At 45.6% G+C, this 27,712-nt stretch overlaps 1 protein-coding gene across 11 annotated transcripts in view; it reads left to right on the top strand.

Moving 5' to 3' along the window:
* LOC139580358 (histone acetyltransferase KAT6B-like) overlaps positions 1-25,908 on the top strand; it is a 92,743-nt gene extending 66,835 nt beyond the window's left edge. For 10 of the 11 annotated variants that reach the window (XM_071408960.1, XM_071408959.1, XM_071408962.1 and 7 more), the window contains exons 13-17: positions 9,911-10,142; positions 15,312-15,471; positions 17,393-17,644; positions 20,592-20,859; positions 20,994-25,908. In XM_071408960.1, the coding sequence (XP_071265061.1) occupies positions 9,911-10,142; positions 15,312-15,471; positions 17,393-17,644; positions 20,592-20,859; positions 20,994-24,472 (4,391 nt within the window). In that variant the 3' untranslated portion in view covers positions 24,473-25,908. The remainder of the gene's footprint in view (positions 1-9,910; positions 10,143-15,311; positions 15,472-17,392; positions 17,645-20,591; positions 20,860-20,993) is intronic. The other variant, XM_071408966.1, reaches the window with a different exon arrangement.
* The last annotated feature ends 1,804 nt before the right edge of the window (positions 25,909-27,712 follow it).

Genomic DNA, 27,712 nt, shown 5'->3' with positions numbered 1-27,712 from the left:
AATGGTGTTGTTTGAATGTGGTCGTGTCCACTACTTATTTAAACTGCACACTGTGTACTAATGGTACAACATACTATTTAGAACATACTGTTTAGTTAAAACGAATGCAGTAAGCATCAAATAACGGCACACTAGGCTCCTCCTACTGAGAATGCATCATCTAATGTACAGTGGTGTTGATTTTCGCCATTCGTTCATTTTGGTACAACCTGTCCCCTCAGCTGATTATCAGCTGTTGTCAGACCACATGGGTCTCCGCATAGGATTCTCTTCGCCAATAGAGTGAATTCTACTAGAAGAAAGGTTCAAGTGAGTTTGACATCCTGGCATCTAAAGCATACAACATTATCTGAATTAGGGTTGTCTATGTAAACGCAGTATTGTTTTATTTGAATGTCTTGTTAGGTTACCTACTGTTGGAGACTATCTGACTTGAGCTCATTTTTATTTACATAAATCAGCCCATTTATGTATGGGATAATCATCGAGGAGCTATGCGTTCCATAGAAGGTGTGTTCCATGACGCGCTAACTGAGTGGAACTAACCTTCCACAGTGGCAATAGTTTCCACAGAACACATAGAGCCCCAAGTTCCTTTTATACCATGGCTATAATTTAGTACTTTTACCACTAGACAGTAGTTGCCTTGGTAACCAAACAGACTTGCTAGTTTAGCTAACCAAACCATCAGTCCTAGCTTGCTATTATGGTAGGGCTGCCCCCAATTAGTTGACTGGTCAATTGTTTGGTCGTTAGGCTGTTGGTCGACAGAGATTGTTTTTAGTCGAGCTGTAACAAATACAGTACCAGTCAAAACTTTGAACACACCTTCTCATTCAAGGGTTTTCCTTAATTTTTACTATTTTCTACATTGTAGAATAGTAGTGAAGACATCAAAACTATGAAATAACACATAGTAGTAACCAAAAAAGTGTATAACAAATCAAAATATATTTTATATTCTTAGCCACCCTTTGCCTTGATGACAGCTTTGCACACTCTTGGCATTCTCTCTACCAGCTTCATGAGGTAGTCACCTGGAATGCATTTCAATTAACAAGTGTGCCTTGTTAAAAGTTAATTTGTGGAATTTCTTTCCTTAATGCGTTTGAGCCAATCAGTTGTGTTGTGACAAGGTAGGGGTGGTATACAGAAGATAGCCCTATTTGGTAAAAGACCAAGTCCATATTATGGCAAGAACAGCTCAAATAAGCAAAGAGAAATGACAGTCTATCATTACTTTAAGACATCAAGATCAGTCAATGCGGAAAATTTCTAGAACTTTGAAAGTTTCTTCAAGTGTAGTCGCAAAAACCATTAAGCATTGGGCCAGTAACAGAAAGGTTGCTAGATCGAATCCCTGAGCTGACAAGGTAAAAATCTGTCATTCTGCCCCTGAACAAGGCAGTTAACCCACTGTTCCTAGACCGTCATTATAAATAAGAATTTGTTCTTAACTGACTTGCCTAGTTACCTGTGCTGCAGAGGATACGTTCATTAGAGTTACCAGCCTCAGAAATTGCAGCACTCTGCTTTGCAGAGTTCAAGTAACAGACACATTTCAACATCAACTGTTCAGAGGAGACTGCGTGAATCAGGCCTTCACCACTACTAAAGGACACCAATAGTAAGAAGAGACTTGCTTGGACGAAGAAACACGAGCAATGGACATTAGACCAGTGGAAATCTGTCCTTTGGTCTGATGAGTCCAAATTTGAGATTTTTGTGATTTTTGATCTCTACCACAGTATTCTGCAGCGATACGCCATCCCATCTGGTTTGCGCTTAGTTGGACTATCATTTGTTTTTCAACAGGACAATGACCCAAAACACACCTCCAGGCTGTGTAAGGGCTATTTGACCAAGGAGAGTGATCGAGTGCTGCATCAGATGACCTGGCCTCCACAATCACCCGACCTCAACCCAATTGAGATGGTTTGGGATGAGTTGGACCGCAGAGTGAAGGAAAAGCAGCCAACAAGTGCTCAGCATATGTGGAAACTCCTTCAAGACTGTTGGAAAAACATTACAGGTGAAGTTGGTTGAGAGAATGCCAAGTGTGTGCAAAGCTGTCATCAAGGCAAAGGATGGCTACTTTGAAGAATATAAAATATATTTTGTTTTGTTTAAAGCTTTTTTGCTTACTACGTGATTCGATATGTGTTATTTCATCGTCTTGATGTCTTCACTACTATTCTACAATGTAGAAAATAGTCAAAATAAAGAAAAACCCTTGAATGAGTAGGCGTGTCCAAACTTTTGACTGGTTCTGTAGCTCCGTACCACATCGCCTTGCTCCTCCCAGACGTCGGATTGTCCATGCACCCAATGTCTCTCTCCAGAATGTGCTCTCTCCCGACAATTAGTACACATTCATTGTTTTATATGAATTGTTTGAGTTTGATTGTTAGTGTATATCAATTCCCCATTGCCTATATCACCAGTAGTACATTTACCGTTAATTCCTATAATTTAGAATCTACAATATTTGTTACTTTGGTTACGGTAATTTATTTTAATGCATTCAATATTATTATTCCAGTCTTCCTGTTCTCCCACTTGTGAGAAACAAGTTTTGGTTTATTTCCTTCCAGATACGAGTTTTGTCAATTTAGTCATTGTCTTTTGTTTGAAGCGCTCCTGTCAATGTTGAGTGAGGACGCGCAGGCATAGAAGAAGGCCTATAGATTACCTAGCCTGCACGCCAGTGTAGGCTTATAAATGTGCTCATTTGGGGATTTGATAGTATTCCTGATTGGCCCTGTTTGGCCAATCAGGGAGCTTCTCAAAGTAATGTTTTCTTCACCTCAAACAGCAAGCAAACAAAGTCTGTTTTTTTCCATCCATTGAGAGTTAAACTAGTTCCGCAACTCATTTGAAAAATCTTTTGCGCCCGCTCTCCCTTTCGATAACCACACGGCGTGAAAGGGAGAGATGTCATGCTCTGATCTAGTGGAAATGTCCTATTTCAGTGCTTGACTTGGACTGAAATAGGTTCCGGTGTTGTGCCTAAAAGCCTCCCCCTGACAGAATCCCCCCCCCCCCGACAGAATCCCCCCCCCCCTGACAGAATCCCCCCCCTGACAGAATTCCCCCCCCCCGACAGAATCTCCCCCCCCCCCCCGACAGAATCTCCCCCCCCCCTGACAGAATCCCCCCCCTGACAGAATCCCCCCCCCCTGACAGAATCCCCCCCCCCTGACAGAATCCCCACCCCTGACAGAATCCCCCCCCCTGACAGAATCCCCCCCCTGACAGAATCCCCCCCCTGACAGAATCCCCCCCCCTGACAGAATCCCCCCCCTGACAGAATCCCCACCCCTGACAGAATCCCCCCCCTGACAGAATCCCCCCCCCTGACAGAATCCCCCCCCTGACAGAATCCCCACCCCCTGACAGAATCCCCCCCCTGACAGAATCCCCCCCCCTGACAGAATCCCCACCCCCTGACAGAATCCCCCCCCCTGACAGAATCCCCCCCCTGACAGAATCCCCCCCCTGACAGAATCCCCCCCCCCTGACAGAATCCCCCCCCTGACAGAATCCCCCCCCCTGACAGAATCCCCCCCCTGACAGAATCCCCCCCCCTGACAGAATTCCCCCCCTGACAGAAATTCCCCCCCTGACAGAATCCCCACCCCTGACAGAATCCCCACCCCTGACAGAATCCCCACCCCTGACAGAATCCCCCCCCCTGACAGAATCCCCCCCCCCTGACAGTATCCCCACCCCCTGACAGAATCCCCCCCCCTGACAGTATCCCCACCCCCTGACAGAATCCCCCCCCCCTGACAGAATCCCCCCCCTGACAGAATCCCCCCCCCCTGACAGAATCCCCCCCCCTGACAGAATCCCAGTAGTGTGTGCCACAGAAAGCAAAATTAGAGTATAAAGAAACATGAACATGTATTTTAGAAACCTTTTCTAATGTTTAAGAAAATAAAGATAATACACAAATATTGTCACACAATAACACAAAAACATCACAAAGGTAAGTTTGTTAACAAACATTAAATAGGATATACAAATGTATATATTTGCATAATAAGATATAAAATGACAATAAATCAAAAATAAAAGACAATAAATAACATAAATAAATTGGAAAGCTGCAACAGCTCGACTGAACATTTAGTCCACTTTTTATGGAAAGTTTTCCAGGTGATACGCCTGGAAATCAAGCCTAACCTAATCTTATTATGCAAATATATACATTTGTATATCCTATTTAATGTTTGTTAACAAACTTACCTTTGTGATGTTATTGTGTGACAATATTTGTGTAACTGAAAATTATTCATGATTATTATTTGACCATGCTTGTCACTTATGAATATTTTGAACATCTTGGCATAGTTCTGTTATAATCTCCACCCGGCACAGCCAGAAGAGGACTGGCCACCCCTCATAGCCTGGTTCCTCTCTAGGTTTCTTCCTATGTTTTGGCCTTTCTAGGGAGTGTTTCCTAGCCACCGTGCTTCTACACCTGCATTGCTTGCTGTTTGGGGTTTTAGGCTGGGTTTCTGTACAGCACTTCGAGATATTAGCTGATGTACGAAGGGCTATATAAAATAAACTTGATTTGATTTGATTTAACCTAGTCCTGACAGGCAGCGCAGACATAATCTTCCAATGATGGGATGGTTTTCATACAGGACTGGTGGAACCATCGTCTGCAGCGGTCACAACCAATCTGAAATGTATCATGATTTTTTAAATATATATTTAAAACATTAAATACATTTTCTTGCTTTACAGACAAAGTGGATAATACTACCTCTAGAAATATTACTGCTTATACAAATTCATACTCGTAGAAATGTGCCTTTTAGAATTGAACAAGCAATTACCCAGGTATTGTCTTCCTCATTATTGTCCACCTCCCCACAGAAGTGGCACAGTTAGCTCAGGTCATCTAGCAAAACATAATGTCAAGTAGTCTATACATCTTTACATGTGTTTTTCTGAGCAAACAGGGAACAAGGGAATAGGATTGGTTTCTTGTAACACAATTATTTAAATACATGTGTTTTAGTGGCTATCTAGTCAGAAGTTGGATCAAAGATAACCTTGAAAGATCCATATAAATGTTTTTTGAACATACCGATGTTTTGGAGGAGAGTGACTGCTATTTCTTTTCTCGTGATGTTAACGTCTTTGTCCGTATTTGAAAAGACAATCGACTCCTCCTTCAGAAAACATTCAACAAACTGGGGGGGGGGGGAAATGTGATGGTCATTTGAGTTTTCCCCCAACAAAATTATGTTACACTTAAGATTATAATTTGCAAGTATTCAACGACATTTTACACACGTGTATGTGTTCACATGTATATTCTGTAATATGTATGTATTTCTTAGTACTGCCTTAGCGGCTCTTACCATCACAGTCCAGCGGTTGTGTTCATTGATGATGCCAATAATGTACTTGTACAGCATTGGATCAATCTGAAATTTAAAAGAGCAAGGATACAGTTGCTTGAGTTCAAAATCTGTCAAATATAACATTATGATATTAATGAGAATAATCCAACCGACCTTTTGATTTCTTGCTCCCCCAAGTGCCAGTCATTTTAAAGGTGTCAATGTAGAAAGCTTGCTCGGGTTGACTGCCTGTTAAAATTCTGCACCAGATGGAACATGTAGGCATTGATGGTCTGACAGAAGAAGAAAAAAAAAAGAAAGACAGTGAAGGTAAATCTGTTACATGGAAAAACAACAATTTAGGTTTTCTTCAAATACACAGATGAATCACACACATACAGTGTTTACATGTAAGACTGTGTTGCACATACAGTACCTCGCCTTCCAGCTCCATATTTGGACCAGTTCTGTGGAGATCCTGATTAAAGATTTGATATGGGCCGATTCTAGACCACAGCACATATACATCTTTCCCTCCCCAAGCCTCTGCAACACCTGGAAAAATGTACCTGTAAGTGTACTGAGATATATACATGGATCAACATGACAGGATTACATACATACATTTGTTTATATCAGTAGCTGCTGCTGCTGGTGTGGTGGCTGAGGAGGTGGAGGACGCTGGTGTGGTGGTGGAGGTGGAGGATGCTGGCATGGTGGCTGAGGAAGTGGAGGCCTGCTGAGGAGGTGGAGGCCTGCTGTGGTGGCTGGTGTGGTGGCTGCACCTGCTGGTGTGGAGGACGCTGGTGTGGTGGCTGAGGAGGTGGAGGATGTTGGTGTGGTGGAGGTGGAGGATGTTGGTGTGGTGGCTGTGGAGGTGGAGGAAGTTGGTGTGGTGGCTGAGGAGGTGGAGGATGTTGGTGTGGTGGCTGAGCAGGTGGAGGCTGAGGAGGTGGAGGATGTTGGTGTGGTGGCTGAGCAGGTGGAGGCTGCTGGTGTGGTGGCTGAGGAGGTGAAGGCTGCTGGTGTGGTGGCTGAGGAGGTGGAGGATGTTGGTGTGGTGGCTGAGCAGGTGGAGGCTGAGGAGGTGGAGGATGTTGGTGTGGTGGCTGTGGAGGTGTAGGATGTTGGTGTGGTGGCTGAGGAGGTGGAGGCTGTTGGTGTGGTGGCTGAGGTGGTGGTGGATGCTGGTGTGGTGGCTGAGGAGGTGGAGGATGCTGGTTTGGTGGCTGAGGAGGTGGAGGATGCTGGTGTGGTGGCTGAGGAGGTGGAGGCTGTTGGTGTGGTGGCTGAGGAGGTGGAGGATGCTGGTGTGGAGGCTGAGGAGGTGGAAGATGTTGGTGTGGTGGCTGAGGAGGTGGAGGATGCTGGTGTGGTGGCTGAGGAGGTGGAGGATGCTGGTGTGGTGGCTGTGGAGGTGGAGGATGCTGGTGTGGTGGCTGTGGAGGTGGAGGATGCTGGTGTGGTGGCTGAGGAGGTGGAGGCTGTTGGTGTGGTGGCTGAGGAGGTGGAAGATGTTGGTGTGGTGGCTGAGGAGGTGGAGGATGCTGGTGTGGTGGCTGAGGAGGTGGATGATGCTGGTGTGGTGGCTGTGGAGGTGGAGGATGCTGGTGTGGTGGCTGTGGAGGTGGAGGATGCTGGTGTGGTGGCTGAGGAGGTGGAGGCTGTTGGTGTGGTGGCTGAGGAGGTGGAGGATGCTGGTTTGGTGGCTGAGGAGGTGGTGGATGCTGGTGTGGAGGCTGAGGAGGTGGAGGATGCTGGTGTGGTGGCTGAGGAGGTGGAGGATGCTGGTGTGGTGGCTGAGGAGGTGGAGGCTGTTGGTGTGGTTCTTGAGGAGGTGGAGGCTGTTGGTGTGGTGGCTGAGGAGGTGGAGGATGCTGGTGTGGTGGCTGAGGAGGTGGAGGATGCTGGTGTGGTGGCTGAGGAGGTGGAGGCTGTTGGTGTGGTTCTTGAGGAGGTGGAGGCTGTTGGTGTGGTGGCTGAGGAGGTGGAGGATGCTGGTGTGGTGGCTGAGGAGGCTGCTGATTTTATTTTATGAGGGATCCGAGGAGTCTCCTCTATTTGAGGCCCCAGGTGATCCACACTTATTTTAGGGAAAATAACCCCCTTGTCATCTTCCAAGTCCGCGATTTTCCCTTCGAGACCTTGAATCGTATGTGGCCGAGATAGTTGTGATCTAGTTTGCCCCCTTTCCTCTACATTCATGTTGACTTATATATTTGAACTTTATTTTTCACCCAGAGTACAAAGTTTTATTTATTATTGTTATTATTATTGTTATTACTAACCTACATTCTGAAAACAAAACAGAAAAAGTTCAAAAACAATGTAGGAAAATCCGTAAGTGGGAAAACCATGACGGAATAGGGGATTGAGGGATGGGTAGAGAGAACAGTAGAGGACCCTGAAATAACCACTTCCTTTTGTGACTAGAGTCGAATACTTCCTGTGGCACACATCAGAGGGCATCATAGGTCAGCAAAAATGATTCAGAAGTGTGCCAGGCCTTGCAGTCACAAAATAGAAGGGCGGGGGAGGAATTTCGGCAAGCAAGAAAATAGCCTTGCCGAACCCCCCTCCACCCCCCTCTAATTTCCTTAATTTTGTGGCTAGAGTCAAATACTTTCTGTGGCACACACTACTGGTCAACATGAGCTACCAAATTCAAGAAAAATGTAAGATCCAGGCAGCCTCTCGTTTTTTGTCGAGGTCACCCCCTTTCCTAGGGAGGGTGACATGTTCGATGCGATATAACGAAGGGACGAAATAGTGGTTCACTTCTAAAAAGTGGGCCGCAACTGGTCGTGTTTTTGCACCTAATTGTGCTACGATGCTCCAAGATTCTTACTTTTAGTTTGCGCTTCATTTTACCCACATTTTGTTTTACCACAAGGACAAGTATATAAGATAAATAACTGCCTTAGTAAAGCATGTGATAACACCTTTGATTGGGATTTGTTTCCTTGTTTGACGGTGTTTGAAGGATCTGCATTTGTAAGTGCCATTACATTAAGCACACTGACCCGTGGCGTTTGTCATTATACATCGGAGCTCCTAGAGTGAGGCTCTCTTATTGGTTAGCTAAACTAGCAAGTATGTGTATTTGGTTACCATGGCAACTACTGGAGCTATCTAGTAAAACTTGCTAGCTGGCTACTTCAGGGGATGTTGAACACATTTCTACCAGCAAATGTGTTAAATTATAGCCGTGGTATCGTAATGAAACCGGCAGGGAGCAGGTCTCGAACACTCGACCTTCTAGCCTGAAGTTCCGGCGCGCTATCGACTGTGCCGCAAAAGCATGCTCGAGCGGCAGAGTCGATATCCACGCTTATAAACCCTGGGTCGTTACACTATGGAAGGGATTATCAACTCGGGGCTCTATGTGTTCTCTGGAAAATAATGCAACTCTGTGGAAGGTCCACGTAGTTCATTATGTTCCATAGAACGCATAGCTCCTCCTTGATTATCCCTTACATAATCAGCATATTAGTAGGAATAACTTGTTGTTGGTTAGGATGATGGAGCGTATGTGTATTATTGCAGTGACAAGGGGAATTACAGAAAGTGTCCGTCTGTCCACTGTCATTATTATATTTCTAAGGAAGTAGGTAAAGAGCAACAGTCGAGTCTCAGTTCCTGATCAGTTAGGCTAGTCACTGTAGAACTAGGGCAAGGAGAGATGGGGAGCTCGACATCGAGGTAAGGACAACAGTCAAGTCTCAGTTCCTGATCAGTTAGGCTAGTCACTGTAGAACTAGGGCAAGGAGAGATGGGGAGCTCGACATCGAGGTAAGGACAACAGTCAAGTCTCAGTTCCTGATCAGTTAGGCTAGTCACTGTAGAACTAGGGCAAGGAGAGATGGGGAGCTCGACATCGAGGTAAGGACAACAGTCGAGTCTCAGTTCCTGATCAGTTAGGCTAGTCACTGTAGAACTAGGGCAAGGAGAGATGGGGAGCTCGACATCGAGGTAAGGACAACAGTCAAGTCTCAGTTCCTGATCAGTTAGGCTAGTCACTGTAGAACTAGGGCAAGGAGAGATGGGGAGCTCGACATCGAGGTAAAGAGCAACAGTCGAGTCTCAGTTCCTGATCAGTTAGGCTAGTCACTGTAGAACTAGGGCAAGGAGAGATGGGGAGCTCGACATTGAGGTAAGGACAACAGTCGAGTCTCAGTTCCTGATCAGTTAGGCTAGTCACTGTAGAACTAGGGCAAGGAGAGATGGGGAGCTCGACATTGAGGTAAGGACAACAGTCGAGTCTCAGTTCCTGATCAGTTAGGCTAGTCACTGTAGAACTAGGGCAAGGAGAGATGGGGAGCTCGACATCGAGGTAAGGACAACAGTTGAAGAGAGAAGAAACCTCTGTGAGTAGGGGCCAGAGGGCCCCACACATCATTTGAATGTGTCTTTTTAGGTTACCTACCTTCTCACAAAATTGTTGTTTTGTTATAATAGGTCATTTTAGGTAAGCTTACTGTGTCTTTTCCATGTTATGTCTTCATCCTCTCACACCATTTTGTTTTGTTTGAATGTGTCTGTTTCAGGTTACCTTCTCTCGAGGCAGGAAGGACAAGCTGGCTCCCCAGAGAAACCTCTGTCAGATCTGGGTCGCTTATCCTACCTGGCATATTGGAAAAGTGTCATGGTGGAGTACCTCTATAAGCAGCCAGATAAACACATCAGCATTAAAGGAATAAGCAAGGCCACCGGGATGTGTCCACATGACATTACTTCTACTCTCCACAACCTCCGCATGATTGACAGACAGGACGGCAGGTCAGTCTTAACTCACACATTTGGTCTGTGTCTGTCTGTGTCGACCAAACCGTTCGGACGCTATAGACGATTTTGTGAGAAGACCAATTTTTCGGGTTGTCTCAATGGTCTGACAAACACCGCTCTAACTTTGTCACCTTTCAAAAGTGCGACATATGTGGATGTGGTGGATTGAGATGCATCCAAGGCTAAAAAACAGACATACCTTCAACTTAAACTGACTGATTTTCAAATCAAATCAAGTTTATTTTATATAGCCCTTCGTACATCAGCTAATATCTCGAAGTGCTGTACAGAAACCCAGCCTAAAACCCCAAACAGCAAGCAATGCAGGTGTAGAAGCACGGTGGCTAGGAAAAACTCCCTAGAAAGGCCAAAACCTAGGAAGAAACCTAGAGAGGAACCAGGCTATGAGGGGTGGCCAGTCCTCTTCTGGCTGTGCCGGGTGGAGACTATAACAGAACATTTTTTGATACAGATGTTTATATTATGCCAATTCGATTTCCGCAGTGGCGCGGACATAGACCTTAGGGGGTTCATGGGAATTCCGAAGCCAAAAATAGTGAATATTCAATTGCCAAAACATAGAAAATATTCCATTGTCTGTCAGGTCCAATATAAGCCCATAGAAACGCATTGGTCTTATTTTTGACAGATTTTGAGGAGAGTGAAACCTCGCTTTTTCTCTCTGACCCGTCTCTGTTCCGAGCCGGAACAGAAACTGGCCCAATGGATTATGGTCATTGTAGTTAATTACCACGTTTCTGCGCTGACATAGGATCAAATAAAATAAAATGTTATTGGTCGCGTACACATATTTAACAGATGTTATTGCAGGTGTAGTGAATTGCTTGTGTTCCAACAGTACAGTAATATCTAACGATATACAACAATACACGCAAAATCAAAAATAAATATAGAAAGGAATATAGAAATATTAGAACGTGCAATGTCAGAGTCCGGGATATAAATATATGTATATGATGGTGTGTGTATAGACATTATGGGCAGTGCAGTGAGCTCCAAAAGTATTGGGACAGTAACCATTTTTTTTGTTGGTTTGTGCTCTGTACACCAGCACTTTGGATTTGAAATGATACAGTGGTGATGAGGTTAAAGTGCAAACTCTCAGCTTTAATTTGAGGCTATTTCTGAGGGTACATAGTCATCCCCCATTTTAAGGGACCAAAAGTATTGGGATAAATTCACTTAGTGCCTCAGAAAGTGTTCATACCCCTTTACATTTAACACATGATGTTGTTACAGCCTGCATTTCAAATGGATTCAATTGAGATTTGTTTTGTCACACACAATGACCCAAAGTGGAATTTTTGTCACACACAATGACCCAAAGTGGAATTATGTTTTTTGAAAATGTCTCAATAAGTATTCAACCCCCTTTTTTTTATGACAAGACCAAATTACGTTCAGGAGTAAAAATTGGGCTTAACAAGTCACATAAGTTTCATGGACTCACTCTGTGTGCAATAATAGTGTTCGACATGATTTTTGAATGACTACCTCATCTCTGAACCTCACACATACAATGATCTGTAAGGTCCCTCAGTCAATCACTGGATTTCAAACACATATTCAACCACAAAGACCAGGGAAGTATTCCAGTACCTCACAAAGAAGGGCAGCTGTTGGTAGATGGGTATATATATTTTTTAAAAAGCAGACATTGAACATCCCTTTGAGCATGGTGAAGTTATTAATTACAATACAAAGATACTTCCTAACTCAGTTGACGGAGAGGAAGGAAATCACTCTGGGATTTCACAATGAGGCCGAAGGTGACTTTAAAACAGTTGCAGAATTTAATGGCTGTGATAAGAGAAACTGAGGATGGATCAACAACATTTTAGTTACTCCACAATACTAACCTAAATGACAGAGTGAAAAGAAGGAAGCCTGTACAGAATAAATATATTCCAAAACATGCATCCTGTTGGCCACAAGGCAATAAAGTAATACTGCAACAAATGTGACAAAGCAATTAACTTTTTGTCCTGAATACAAAGTGTTATGTTTGGGGCAAATCCAATACCACACATTACTGAGTACCACTCTCCATATTTTCAAGCATGGTGGTGGCATGTTATGGGTATGCTTGTAATTGTTAAGGACTGGGAAGTTTTTCAGGATAAAAAAATAAACTGAATGGAACTAAGCACAGGCAAAATCCTAGAGGGAAACCTGGTTATCTGCTTTCCACCAGACACTGGTAGATGAATCCACCTTTCAGCAGGACAATAACCTAAAACACACGGCCAAATCCGCACTAGAGTTGCTTACTAAGAAGACAGTGAATGTTCCTGAGTGGCCGAGTTACAGTTTTGAATTTAAATCTGAATGAAAATCTATGGAAAGACCTGTAAATGGTTGTCTAGCAATGATTAACAATCAATTTGACAGAACTTTAAGAATTTTAAAAAGAACAATGGGCGAATATTGCACAATCCAGGTGTGTAAATTTCTTTGAGATTTACCCAGGACTCACAGCTTTAATCGCTGCCAAAGGTGAATCTGACATGTATTGATTCAGGCAGTTGAATACTTATCGAATCAAGATACTGTACATTACTGTTTGAATTTATGCTGGGTTTTTTTCAGAAATGTTCAAATTTTTCTTCTACTTTGACAGAGTTGTGTTTAGATCGTTGACAAAAATGATCTACACACTTTGTAACACAACAAAACATGGAAAAAGTCAAGGGGTTTGAATACTTTTTGAGGGTACAGTATATGTGTATTAAAGTAGTCAAAAGTGTAGTATTTGGTCTCATATTGTAACGGCGTTCCTCCTCCTCTTCATCCGAAGAGGAGGAGCAGGGATTGAACCAAACTGCAGCATTGTATTTAGACATAATGAATTTATTTAAGTGTAGACGAAAAACACGAACTTCACTTGAATACTTACAAAACAACAAAACGAATGTAGACAAACCTGAACATACGAACTTACATATAACACGAAGAACGCACGAACAGGAAAAATGACTACATAAATGACTACCTGCATTACTAGCTGTTTGGGGTTTTAGGCTGGGTGTCTGTACAGCACTTCGAGATATTAGCTGATGTACGAAGGGCTATATAAAATAAAATTGATTTGATTTGATAAAACGATGAACGAACGAAACAGTCCCGTATGGTGCAAACAAACACAGACACGGAAGACAACCACCCACAACACCCAATGTGACAACACCTACCTTAATATGGTTCTCAATCAGAGGAGATGACAACCACCTGCCTCTAATTGAGAACCATATCAGGTACCCATTAACCAACATAGAAACAGAAAACATAGACTGCCCACCCAAACTCACGTCCTGATCAACTAACACATACAAAAACTAACAGAAAACAGGTCAGGAACGTGACACATATTCATAGCACACAATGATTACATCAGAGCTTGTGACTCTACAAATTTGCTGTGTGTTTTGGTTATGTTCCAGATTATTTTGTGCCCAATAGAAATGAAGGGTAAATAATGTATTGTGTCATTTTGGAATCACTTTTATTGTAAATAAGAATATAATATATTTCTAAACACTTTTACTTAATGTGGATGCTGCCATGATTACGGATAATCCTGAATGAATCATGAATAATTTTGAGTAAGTTAAAGATGCACAAATATCTTCCCCCCAGAAAAATGCTATCCTCCTGTGTTATTGGTAATGGTGAGAGGTTAGCATGTCTTGGGGGTATGATATAAAATGCTATCCTCCTGTGTTATTGGTAATGGTGAGAGGTTAGCATGTCTTGGGGGTATGATATAAAATGCTATCCTCCTGTGTTATTGGTAATGGTGAGAGGTTAGCATGTCTTGGGGGTATGATATAAAATGCTATCCTCCTGTGTTATTGGTAATGGTGAGAGGTTAGCATGTCTTGGGGGTATGATATAAAATGCTATCCTCCTGTGTTATTGGTAATGGTGAGAGGTTAGCATGTCTTGGGGGTGTGATATAAAATGCTATCCTCCTGTGTTATTGGTAATGGTGAGAGGTTAGCATGTCTTGGGGGTGTGATATAAAATGCTATCCTCCTGTGTTATTGGTAATGGTGAGAGGTTAGCATGTCTTGGGGGTGTGATATAAAATGCTATCCTCCTGTGTTATTGGTAATGGTGAGAGGTTAGCATGTCTTGGGGGTGTGATATAAAATGCTATCCTCCTGTGTTATTGGTAATGGTGAGAGGTTAGCATGTCTTGGGGGTATGATATAAAATGCTATCCTCCTGTGTTATTGGTAATGGTGAGAGGTTAGCATGTCTTGGGGGTGTGATATAAAATGCTATCCTCCTGTGTTATTGGTAATGGTGAGAGGTTAGCATGTCTTGGGGGTATGATATAAAATGCTATCCTGTGTTATTGGTAATGGTGAGAGGTTAGCATGTCTTGGGGGTGTGATATAAAATGCTAACCTCCCCTGTTATTGTAATGGTGAGAGGTTAGCATGTCTTGGGGGTATGATATAATATGCTAACCTCCCCTGTTATTGTAATGGTGAGAGGTTAGCATGTCTTGGGGGTATGATATAAAATGCTATCCTCCTGTGTTATTGGTAATGGTGAGAGGTTAGCATGTCTTGGGGGTATGATATAAAATGCTATCCTCCTGTGTTATTGGTAATGGTGAGAGGTTAGCATGTCTTGGGGGTATGATATAAAATGCTATCCTCCTGTGTTATTGGTAATGGTGAGAGGTTAGCATGTCTTGGGGGTATGATATAAAATGCTATCCTCCTGTGTTATTGGTAATGGTGAGAGGTTAGCATGTCTTGGGGGTATGATATAAAATGCTATCCTCCTGTGTTATTGGTAATGGTGAGAGGTTAGCATGTCTTGGGGGTATGATATAAAATGCTATCCTCCTGTGTTATTGGTAATGGTGAGAGGTTAGCATGTCTTGGGGGTATGATATAAAATGCTATCCTCCTGTGTTATTGGAAGAGGGTTGGACTGAAAATCCACAGGACCATAGCTCTCCAGGAAGAGGGTTGGACTGAAAACCTACAGGACGGTAGATCTCCAGAAAGAGGGTTGGACTGAAAACCCACAGGACCATAGCTCTCCAGGAAGAGGGTTGGACATCCCTGATGTAGTGAATCAGTATCGATTGATTGATTTGATCTTGTTGATTTATTACTCTAGGTTTGTGGTGATCCGAAGAGAGCGATTGATCCAGAGACACATGGAGAAGCTGCGAGCCAGCCCCAGGCTGAACCAGGTCGACCCTGACGCCCTGCACTGGACCCCCGCTGTGGCCCTCAACTCTGTCCTGTCTGAGGAGGAGAGAGAGGCTGAGATGGATGTAAGTCTCGTAAAGACACACAGTTATTCCACTTTCCTCCTCGAGAGCTAATGGGTATGCAGTGTTTTTGTTGTTTCAGCTCATCACTAAAACCCGAGTCAAATAATAAACAAATCATGGTCTTCAGTCTGGTCAAGTCTAGATCATGATTAGGTAAATCAGGTGTGTTTGTGCTGGGCTGGTACAAAACCCTGCACACCCAGTACCTCTGCTGTAGTTCTATAGGCTTAGTCAGTGTCTTCAGCTGAGGCTGTGTGATCATTCTACACCCCCCCACCCTCTTACAGTCTGTTAAATGTATTGTTTGGTTAGCTTTCAGAGTTCAAACCAAGGACATTAATGGGCAAAGCCTGTTCACTGTCACTAGAAATGTAATGTGGTGCACAATTGCCCCAAATCAGTTCACTACATAATTAATAGTACTAAATATTCCATGAAATGCAATCTCTCCATGGTTGCTTAACAGCAGTTTCTTCCTCTGCTTTGACACACGCACACGCACGCACGCACGCACACATCCAATCAACAAGAAGAGGCAGTCTAGTCTCGTTATCATCATGGTGATTGAAATGTCATGATGTTAATTCAGATTGTGTTTGTTTGCCACACGTACCAGTATAGTGAAATGCTTAACGTGCAAAAGCCCTGCCCAACAATGCAGCGTTCAATATCAAATTATACCTAATAATACAATTCAAATAAAAAAATATCAGAAATTAGAGGGGAAGCTAAACACTGAGTGTACAAAACATTCGCAAACACCTTCCTAATATTGAGTTGCAACCCCTTTTGTCCTCAGAACAGCCTCAATTTGTCAGGGCATGGACTACAAACTGTCGAAAGCGTTCCACAGGGATGCTGGCCCATTTTACTCCAATGCTTCCCACAGTTGTGTCAAGTTGGTTGAATGTCCTTTGGGTGGTGGACCATTCTTGATACACATGGGAAACTGTTGAGCATCAAAAACCCAGCAGCGTTGCAGTTCCTGACACACTCAAACAGGTGCATCTGGCACCTACTACCGTACCTCGATCAAAGGCACAAAAATCACCCTCTGAATGGCACAAATACACAATCCATGTTTCAATTATCTCAAGGTTTAAATATCCTTCTTTAACCTGTCTCCACCCCTTTATCTACACTGATTGTAGTGGATTTAACAAGTGACATCAATAAGCGATCATATCTTTAACCTGGATTCACCTGATCAGTCTGTGTCATAGAAAGGACATGTATAGGCAGAGATAAGGTGAAAGTAACTAGTAGTAGGGTGTGTGTGTGTGTGTGTGTGTGTGTGTGTGTGTGTGTGTGTGTGTGTGTGTGTGTGTGTGTGTGTGTGTGTGTGTGTGTGTGTGTGTGTGTGTGTGTGTGTGTGTGTGTGTGTGTGTGTGTGTGTGTGTGTGTGTGTGTGTGTGTGTGTGTGTGTCAAATAATCAACAGATCATGTGCTGTGGAGACTGTTGTGCAACAGTCAGGTAGACAGACTGAACCTTGTTCTATTGTCAGTGATCAAGTCTAAGGCGGACAGACTTGTTCTATTGTCAGTGGTCAAGTCTAAGGCGGACAGACTTGTTCTATTGTCAGTGGTCAAGTCTAAGGCGGACAGACTTGTTCTATTGTCAGTGGTCAAGTCTAAGGCGGACAGACTTGTTCTATTGTCAGTGGTCAAGTCTAAGGCGGACAGACTTGTTCTATTGTCAGTGATCAAGTCTAAGGCGGACAGACTTGTTCTATTGTCAGTGGTCAAGTCTAAGGCGGACAGACTTGTTCTATTGTCAGTGGTCAAGTCTAAGGCGGACAGACTTAGGTACGCGTGTCTGTTTATTTCCCCATTAGCCTACGGATGAGGATGTTGAGTCTGCCTGCCAGTGTGTTTCTCCGACATGGTCATAATGTCTGTTGATCTGGGTGTTAATTTCAGGCTGAGCGACTTAAGGAGCAGGCTAGTTGTTGGGAGAAGGAGGAGAGAGAGGTGGTCCACCTGATGACTCACCCTCGTCCTCCCACTAAGGTCTACAGTAAGAAGCCCTGCAGAACCTACCAGCGTCGCCCCACCGCCGGAGAACAAGGCTTGCACGTCTCTGACGAGTGCAGTGAGGACGATGAGGATGGTTTTGATTGGTCGCTACCCATCCTAGCGAAGGCCCACGCCGTACTTGGAGACAAGAGAAAGGTGACCACTAGAAATGTGTTATTTGTTTGCAGGGTCAGGTGACTGCTGTTGTCCCGTAGGATTGGCTAATTGTAGTCTTTACATAGGGATGGGAAAACAAAGGAAATAAATAGAATGTTATGCAATAGTTTCATAAATTAGATTTGTTTTTCAATCATTATATATTGTGACTTAGTTTGTAGACAACACATCTTAACATACTAAGAGAGAGGGATGTGGTGAATCCTCTTGACTGCAGTGAAATGTTGAGCCTCTTTTTGGGCCTGACAGTACAGCAGATAAACAGGTGATAACCAGATTTCTCTGGTGCTGTGGAGACTGTTGTCTAGCATTCATACAGACTGAACCTTGTTCTATTGTCAGTGATGGAAAAAGTACCCAATTGTCATACTTGAGTAAAAGTAAAGATACCTAAATAGAAAATGACTCAAGTAAAAGTGAAAGTCACCCAGTAAAATACTACTTGAGAAAGTCTATATGTATTTGGTTTTAAATATACTTAAGTATCAAAAGTAAAAGTATAAATCATGTCAAATTCCTTATATTAAGCAAACCAGACGGCACAATTTTCTTGTTTTTTAAATGTACTGATAGCCAGTGGTACACTCCAACACTCAGACATAATTTACAAACAAATCATTTGTGTCTGCCAGATCAGATGCAGTAGGGATGACCAGGGATTTTCTCTTTAAGTGCCTGAATTTTTATTTTTAATCCGCCGTGCTAAGCATTTCACATTTATGGGTGTCAGGGAAAACTTATTTATAAATACTACTTTAGTAAAAATACTTTAAAGTACTACTTAAGTACTTTACACCACTGTTCTATTGTCAGTGGTCAAGTCTAAGGCAGACAGACTGAACCTTGTTCTATTGTCAGTGGTCATGGCAGACAGACTGAATCTTGTTCTACTGTCAGTGGTCATGGCAGACAGACTGAATCTTGTTCTACTGTCAGTGGTCATGGCTAATTTAAACACCGCCAATGTTGTTTTAACATCTGTGTTGTCTATAGGCAACTGCCCCCTTGTGGTGAAGATAATATTACACCAGATTGTGTTTCCCAACTCTGGTCCTCCAGTACCCCTCAACAGACCAACCCTGGTCCTCCAGTACCCCTCAACAGCCCAACCCTGCTTTAGAACCTGGGTTGGTCTAGCGGGGAGTACTGGAGGACCAGGGTTGGTCTGTCGAGGGGTACTTGAAGACCAGGGTTGGTCTGTCGGGGGGGGTACTGGAGGACCAGGGTTGGTCTGTTGAGGGGTACTGGAGGACCAGGGTTGGTCTGTCGAGGGGTACTGGAGGACCAGGGTTGGTCTGTCGAGGGGTACTGGAGGACCAGGGTTGGTCTGTCGAGGGGTACTGGAGGACCAGGGTTGGTCTGTCGAGGGGTACTGGAGGACCAGGGTTGGTCTGTCGAGGGGTACTTGAGGACCAGGGTTGGTCTGTCGAGGGGTACTTGAGGACCAGGGTTGGTCTGTTGAGGGGTACTGGAGGACCAGGGTTGGTCTGTCGGGGGGGGGTACTGGAGGACCAGGGTTGGGCTGTCGGGGGAGTATTGGAGGACCAGGGTTGGGCTTTTGAGGGGTACTTGAGAACCAGGGTTGGACTGTCGGGGGGTACTTGAGGATCAGGGTTGTTCTGTCTAGGGGTACTTGAGGACCAGGGTTGGGCTGTTGAGGGGTACTGGAGGACCAGGGTTGGTCTGTTGAGGGGTACTGGACCAGGGTTGGTCTGTCGAGGGGTACTGGAGGACCAGGATTGGGCTGTTGAGGGGGTACTGGAGGACCAGGGTTGGGCTGCTGGGAGGTACTGGAGGACCAGGGTTGGGTTGTTGAGGGGTACTGGAGGACCAGGGTTGGGCTGTCGGGGGGTACTGGAAGACCAGGGTTGGTCTGTTGAGGGGTACTGGTGGACCAGGATTGGTCTGTTGGGGGGGGGGGGGGTACTGGAGGACCAGGATTGGGTTGTTGAGGGGTACTGGAGGACCAGGGTTGGGCTGTCGGGGGGTACTGGGGGACCAGGGTTGGGCTGTCGGGGGGTACTGGAGGACCAGGGTTGGTCTGTTGAGGGGGTACTGGAGGACCAGGATTGATCTGTTGAGGGGTACTTGAGGACCAGGGTTGGGCTGTTGGGGGGTACTGGAGGACCAGGGTTGGTCTGTTGAGGGGGTACTGGAGGACCAGGATTGATCTGTTGAGGGGTACTGGAGGACCAGGGTTGAGCTGCTGGGAGGTACTGGAGGACCAGGATTAGTCTGTCGAGGGGTACTTGAGGACCAGGGTTGGGCTGTTGAGGGGTACTGGAGGACCAGGGTTGGGCTGTCGAGTGGGGTACTGGAGGACCAGGGTTGGGCTGTTGAGGGGTACTTGAGGACGAGGCTTGGGAAACGCTGATCTAGAAGTTAGGAAACCTCTCTGTTTCACACAGCAGTAATATGGTCCTCCAGATAAGGCTGCCTGCTAATGATTGTTGCAGTTAACTCGTGAATTGGTTACAGGATTGGTTTCATACTCTTCCCTGGGTTTAATCACTACAACGGAACTTGCCATGCTTGTGATACTCAGTTATTGGAAAACGAGATGATATGTAGAATGAGGCCTGTGATCTGAGTTAACTCTGCCGGTCTCATGTGTGGTTCTCTGAACCAGGCAGCCTTCATCTGTGGGAAAGAGTTGCTCAAGCGTTGAGGCTCACATCGTGTGGTTGGAGCATATTGCATTCAGAACAAGAGTTTAGGATGAGGTCCTCCCTTCAGACATTTAACCAGAGTCTTTAGTATCGCCCTCTCTGTAGCTAGTACATTCCAGAATGAGTTATGTTGAACATTTTATCTGCTTCCCTGTCTTGGAGAGTTGTGCTCAGAAAGTTATTTTTTTAGTCCGTTCCTAGGATGAATCTTTGTCCAGGAAAGGTTGTGTTTGACATTTGACATCTGTGTGTTCCAGAGAGATGAGAGAGCTCTGGTCCTCAAGAGGAGAGGTCAGGAGAGGAGAGGGAGAAGTAGCAGTGTGACAACTGAGACCATCTCGGAGACGACGGAGGTTCTGAAGGAACCGTTTGACAACTCGTCGGACGAGAGGCCCATGCCCCTGTTGGAGAGGACCTGCAGGGTGGGAGAGACGGAGGAGGAGCTGCTTAGGAAACCAGTAAAGAGACGCAGAGGTCGTCCACGGCTAGAGAAAAACATGTACAGAGACAATCACTGGAACGAAGGTAACTACATCTTTCACATGTTTTTAAAGCTTTATCACTATGTATACTGACCGTATACATTTTAAAATGTGACCATAATTCACAAAACACCAATTTTCTCATCACTAATGACGTTTTCTCTTTCTACATTCTAGGGGCCGGTGTGCTAGTGAAGAAACCGGGCATACCTCGAGCAGTAAAGCGCAAGAAGGGCTGGCCCAAAGGAGTGAAACGGGGGCCTCCAAAATGGCGTCTGAAGAAGGAGAGAAAGATGGGATTCAAGCTGAACCTGTACACACCCCCGGAGACGCCGCTGGAGGCCGAGGAGCCCCACATCCAGGCTGAAGAGCCCAAGGAGGAGCTGGACCAGGCCTCTCCCGTAACGGAGGCAGGGTCAGAGCCCCGCAGAGGCCTGGCCAGTCAGGAGATGGACAAGAAGATAGCCTTGGAGCCTTCAGAGCCCCAAAGTTCCATGGAGGAAGAGCGCTCCCCTGGGGTGTCTCCTGTGACTTCTCCCATGGCCTGCTCTCTGGTAGCCTCCCCTATAGCCTCTAGAGCTAGCTCCCCCGTCTGCTCCCCCGTCAGCTCCCCCAGTCGTGACAACAATCACGAGGTGTCAGAGCCACCAGAGGATGACCCACAGGACAAGGAGCACGGGGCCTCTCCATCCTCCTCTCTGTCTCCACCCAAAGAGCTGAAACACAGCACTGAACGATCAGCTGTAGAGGATGAGGCCACGCACCTGGATGCGGACGATGAAGACGAGAGTCACATTGAGTCGACAGCAGAGCCAGAGAAACACGGAGACGTGCAGCAGCTGGAGCCAGGGCCCTGTAAAGAGCCTCCTAAAGCCCAGTCCTACATCACACCGGCTTTTCTCCATCTGAACCGTGAGGATTCTGAACGATGTCAGGAGGAGGAGTCTGTAGTTGTGGCTTATAGGTGCGAGGAGGAGCAGCCTGCCAACACCGGAGAAGAGAGAAGCAAACATATCCAGGAACAGGCACCTACAACATCAGCAGTAGCAGCAGTAGACTCTGACCACCCCGTTGACTCAGAGAGCAGCAGTCAGGAGGCTCCTCACCAGCCACAGCAGACACCGAACGCTAGAGAGAGGCTTGGAGCGCTGAGTCCTACTGTCGTACTAAGAGACAGAGAGGAGATGGATCCCCCGGTGTACCCTGAGCCTGACGTGGACCAGGAGACGGCCCAGGCTGTACAGAGCCTCACCCAGGAGACGGCCCAGGCCGTACAGAGCCTCACCCAGGAGACGGCCCAGGCCGTACAGAGCCTCACCCAGGAGACGGCCCAGGCCGTACAGAGCCTCACCCAGGAGACGGAGCGCGACCCAGAGACAGATAGCGTCAGCTCGGTGTTCCACCAGGACTGTGTGGAGAGAGAGACCCAGGAGGCGTGCCGGAGCCTGCAGACTTACACCCACCACGTGACCCCCCAGAGTCCCCCTCACACCCTAACTTCGCTGGACGAAGGCTGCCCCCAGTCTGACCACAGCAGCCCCCTGTCCTCGGCCCACACCCACCCCAGCCAGTCGGTGCGCTCCGTCAGCAGTCCGGCTGTGTCCATCCTGGAGAGTAGCGGAGGCAGCGGTCCGGCTGTGTCCATCCTGGAGAGTAGTGGAGGTTACACCCAGATCAGCCCAGACCACGCCTCCATCTCTGTCCCCTCCTCCCTCCACAACATGGCAACCAGCCCCATGATGGATGTGCCGTCAGTGTCAGACCACTCGTCCCAGCAGGTGGTGGACAGTGGCTTCAGTGACCTGGGCTCCATCGAGAGCACCACAGAGAACTACGAGAACCCCAGCTCCTATGACTCCACGCTGGGGGGCAGCATCTGCGGTGGGGCCGGGGGTCCCTCTCAGAACAGCTGCTCCTACGGCCCCCTCCCCCCTAGCGGCCTGGCGCAGAGCAGCTGTGCCGTTAGCCAGCAAATGGCGGGCGTCAACCCTGGCAGCTGTGGTATGATTCAGCAGAATAGCCTGAGCTCCCCGCAGCACTGCAACGTCAAGTCACCACAGGGCTGTGTGGGAGTGGTGGAGAGACCACCGAGTCACAGTCAACACAGTCACAGTCAACACAGTCACAGCCATACAATCCCACACAATCCCCATGGCCATACTAGGCATGCAATCACTCCACACAGTCTGCCTCACGGTGCGCCACACAATCAACACAGCCAGCTAACGCAACACAACCCATACACACACCCGCATACACACCCTGCACACAGCCAGCTACATAGTGTACGACACAATCAGCTCAGCCAGCACGGTCAACACACCCTTCACACTCAACACGGCACCAGCCAGCACAGCCACTGTCAGCAGCAGACGATGGCACAGTGTGTCATTCCCACCAACTTCACAGTGCCCATGCAGCTAGCTGACAGCCCAGATTCAGGCAGCTCCAACCTGAGCAGCTTCTACGAGAGGATAAACCAGGAGGGCTATAGCAGCGGTCATTACTCCCAGCCCTCGGCCACCTTCAGCCTGGCCAAACTACAACAGTTGACCAACACCCTGATCGACCACCCTCATTCTCTGCCTTTCAACCACCCCCACTCAACCTCCCACCCCCACTCAACCTCCCACCCCCACTCAACCTCCCACCTCCACTCAACCTCCCACCCCCACTCAACCTCCCACCTCCACTCAACCTCCCACCCCCACTCAACCTCCCACCTCCACTCAACCTCCCACCTCCACTCAACCTCCCACCCCCACTCAACCTCCCACCCCCACTCAACCTCCCACCTCCACTCAACCTCCCACCCCCACTCAACCTCCCACCCCCACTCAACCTCTCACCCCCACCCCCACGCCATCACATCCTTTACTACAAACAGTGCCTCCCTGTCATCGCACTCTCAGCACTCTGGCCTGGTGTCTCTATCCCAGTCCCCACATCCCCATGGCCCCCACGGGGCCACTCCTCACCCTGGGGCCTCCCAGGTCCAAGTACAGGCCACCATGACCCCCCCTCCGCCATCCTCCCACCCCCTTAGCTCCCCTCAGATGATGCTGCAACGCAACGCCATGGGTATCCCCAACATCACCCCCTCCCAGAGGACTCTACAGGCTCAGATGGCCTCCGGGGGACACAAGTGCCCCACACACATCTCCATGCGCTCCAAGTCAGCGGCCCCTGGTCACTCCGCCCACCAGCAGCACCAGCAGCAGATGTACAGCCATGCCCACGGGGCCCCCCAGACAGTCACCATGCAGGCTCCCTCGTCCCGGACACTTGCTGCCATGCCCAGGGGCATGAACTTGGGCACGGTCAACATCATGCCAGCCTCCTACAACCACGCTGTGAACATGCCCACTGCCGCCGCCATCAACCACGCCATGAATGGCTACCGCGTCAACGGTGGTTACCCCGGCAGCCAGATGTCGAGTCAACAGATGGCTGCGGCCTACATGAACCAGTCGCCCGGGTCCCAGTACGCCTCTATGCAGATGGGCATGATGGGAACGCAACCATACCCCCAACAGCCCATGCAGGCTCCGCCCCACGGCAACATGAGGTTCTCTTCAGCCGGTCACCATGGATACATGACCAACACCGGAACTATGTCCAAGCAGACACTCAAAGGGCCTTTCATCAGACGGTAACCCACGGTTACTAACCTAACAGTTAACTAACAGTTAACGAAACGGTAACTACCGACAGACTGAATCAATCTGACTGGATGTTTAAATCACACAAATGTGCATTATTAATTATTATTATTATTACTATTCGTCCCTGATGCACACATTTGGCCTTTTTGGTTGTTGATAATGTTTGTTTGTTGTAATTTTGTTAATAGTTACTTAAAAACCAGCACTTGGAAAGAATGCATCAAGTTTGATCAACAAGCAAACTTTCTACAAAAAGCTACTATCTATATATGTCAAAGTATTTTTGTTCCTAACAGATGGGAAGCCTTACGTCATAGAGATGAACATTTATTTAATTAGTATTAGTTTCCCTGATCAGTCCGTAGGGCAGGCAGGGCAGGGGGCCAGGGGGGAGACGGGCGCGAGATTTCATCACCGGGAGGGAGAGCGTGAGTGTAGTTATGTAGCAGCCTCAAAACGAAGCCATCTAATGTGCCTGCTACAAACAGATTTCAACTATTGGATATTCCTAGAACCTGTTCAGTGTACCTGTCTAACAGTGCTGACAATTAGTTTGTACTATACTCATGCCTTTGTATATTTAAATTATTGTACTTATTTTGTAAAGTGACAATTAGCATGCATCGGTCTTCGGTCTCCATTAGTAACAGTGCATTGAGTAGTACTGTACAAGTGTTGTGCTTAATAGCAGACATTTTAAAGACATTTTAAAGACATTTTGGCCTTTTGTTAGGTTCCCTCGCTTACAAAGCGGGGGAGAAAGATGAAACTATATTTTGTTAATTCTAATAATAATGTAAAAAAAAAAAAAGGTCAACTTCTTTAATCCTGTTCTTCTGTACGGTCGAGAGGTTTTATTACCATGTATGTATAATTCTGAAGTCTTTTGTAACAGATATCTTTGAGGCAGCTTTCTGTTTTATAATGCAGAAGACTTCTGTCAAGATAAATAAGCATATTGCACCCCTCACTCTGATTTTGTTTTTAAATTTCAGAGGTGTACCAATGTCGAAAAGTGTTGACATAAAAAATAATAATAAAGAAATATAAATTTAGTCCAAAGTTGATATTTTACAATTTCTTTAAAAAGTTACATTTTCATTCCATCTGTAGATTTGTTTTCTATCTTGATAAAATGTTGGATTTATATTTTACAAAGTGTAGGAGAAGAGAGGATGTAAATAGACCAAACTAAGCTGACAGATTGCATGTAAAAAGCCACTTGTAGTTGTGTTTTTGTTCATATTGCTCTTTTGTAGCCTTTGTACCTGTACAGAATGGCTGGTAGGGACAGTCACAGGGGGAGACCTGGCTATGTGCACAAACAATTGGACAGAATGACAGTCTTGTATTTATGACTTTTCTCCTTTGGCAGTCACTTATAAATGCTGTACATTTTAGCATAAAATAAATGATGATTGACCATGCACACGATTCTGCTCCTTTGACTTCCAACTGACTGAACTTCAAATTAATTGGGAGTTTTGAAGTTCAAAATGTACAAAGACAGAAGTGTAAGCTAAGGCAATATCCTCTTTATTCCCAATACAACTTTAGCATTTAGTTTAAATCTTACATTTAGAGTACAATTGGAGTACTTGGTTCTACTACGGTACTCTACTCCAGTGGTTTCCAAACTGTGGGGGGTGCCCCAGGGGGGGGTCATGAACAGTGCTTGTGCCCATAGAAATAGATGAGGCGTGTGCATGCAGGATGTTCCCCAATGCTGGAATGGTATGGAACCCCTGCTCTACTCTACAACAGTACTCTACAATAGTACTCTACTAAAAAGATATATATAACAGTACTTTACAATAGAGCTACTACAAATATATATATATATATATATATACATATAAGTACTCTACAGCAGTACTCTACAAAAAAGTATACAAAAGTACTCTACAATAGTACTCTACTAGAATATATATATATATATAAGTACTCTACAACAGTACTCTACAATGGTACTCTGCTAAAAAAATAATTACTCTGTAACGGTACTCTACTAAAAAAATATAAATACTCTACAACAGTACTCTACAACAGTACTCTACAACAGTACTCTACAACAGTACTCTACAATAGTCCTCTACTCTACTACAGTACTCTACTGCAGTACTCTACTACTGTACTCTATAACAGTACTCTACTCTACTACAGTACTCTACTGTCTGGAAGTATTTTTGAAGTACTAGGAAACCTACTTGTAAGACTTTTTATATTTTAATTTCTTGTGGAACTAAATGATCCAAATTAAATGTGTTTCCTTTTCTCAGGATGCATCGATCACATTTATCATTATTTTCAACCTCCTATTTCTCCTAGTCTTTTCTTCTTTCTCCTTTTCACCTGTTCGTCTGTTTCTGTTTTTCTCTGTTCTAATGAGGGAGGTGTCCAGCTGTCTAAGCTGTTTGGGGAAGCCCCAGTCGGGGATGCTGTGTTGCTTCCCGTGGTCCATGGCATCCACCACCATCATTTTCTTACAGATCATCAGGTAGGCCAGGAACAGGGTGGCTGACCTGCTTCTCCCCATCACACAGTGGACTTGGAGCTTATCTGGAGATACAGAATAATAGGGATACTCTTCTAATACACGGAGAAGAAAAACAAGACATGAAGGTGTTTGTTATTAGGAGACATGGTAAGCTACCACTGTATAATCACTTCAATGAATAAGCAGTCATAACCTAAAAGTATTCATAAATTCTTCAAGAGGGCCACCATTGTTCCTGTTCCCAAGAAAGCTAAGTTAACTGAGCTAAACGACTACCGCCCCGTAGCACTCACTTCCGTCATCATGAAGTGCTTTGAGAGACTAGTCAAGGACCATATCACCTCCACCCTACCTGACACCCTAGACCCACTCCAATTTCCTTACCGCCCCAATAGGTCCACAGACGACGCAATCGCAGGAGTTGGCATGACAACACAGACTGGCACTCAAGCTAGGTAAATAATGCGACTTTATAAATGAATCCTACAGACGATGAACCATATAATAATCATTTTGGGGGATGGGATTAATAAATCAAAGTATGGAAAAGAAGACTGAAATCAAAAAGGAACATAATTAAAATAGAGGAGTGTAATGACATATTTCCATAATGACGTCTTTGATGTGGTAGACACATTCCAAAACACAAATATTTGACAATACAGCATTTTCTAAACATATGTGATTCTTCGTTGCAAGGGTTCAAAATGTTGAATTTGATCTGTTACAGAACA

This window comes from Salvelinus alpinus, chromosome 7 (assembly GCF_045679555.1).
Source record: "Salvelinus alpinus chromosome 7, SLU_Salpinus.1, whole genome shotgun sequence".
NCBI lineage: Eukaryota > Metazoa > Chordata > Actinopteri > Salmoniformes > Salmonidae > Salvelinus > Salvelinus alpinus.
Note: the sequence above shows the minus strand (reverse complement) of the source record. Positions and strands in the feature narration are given on the sequence as shown.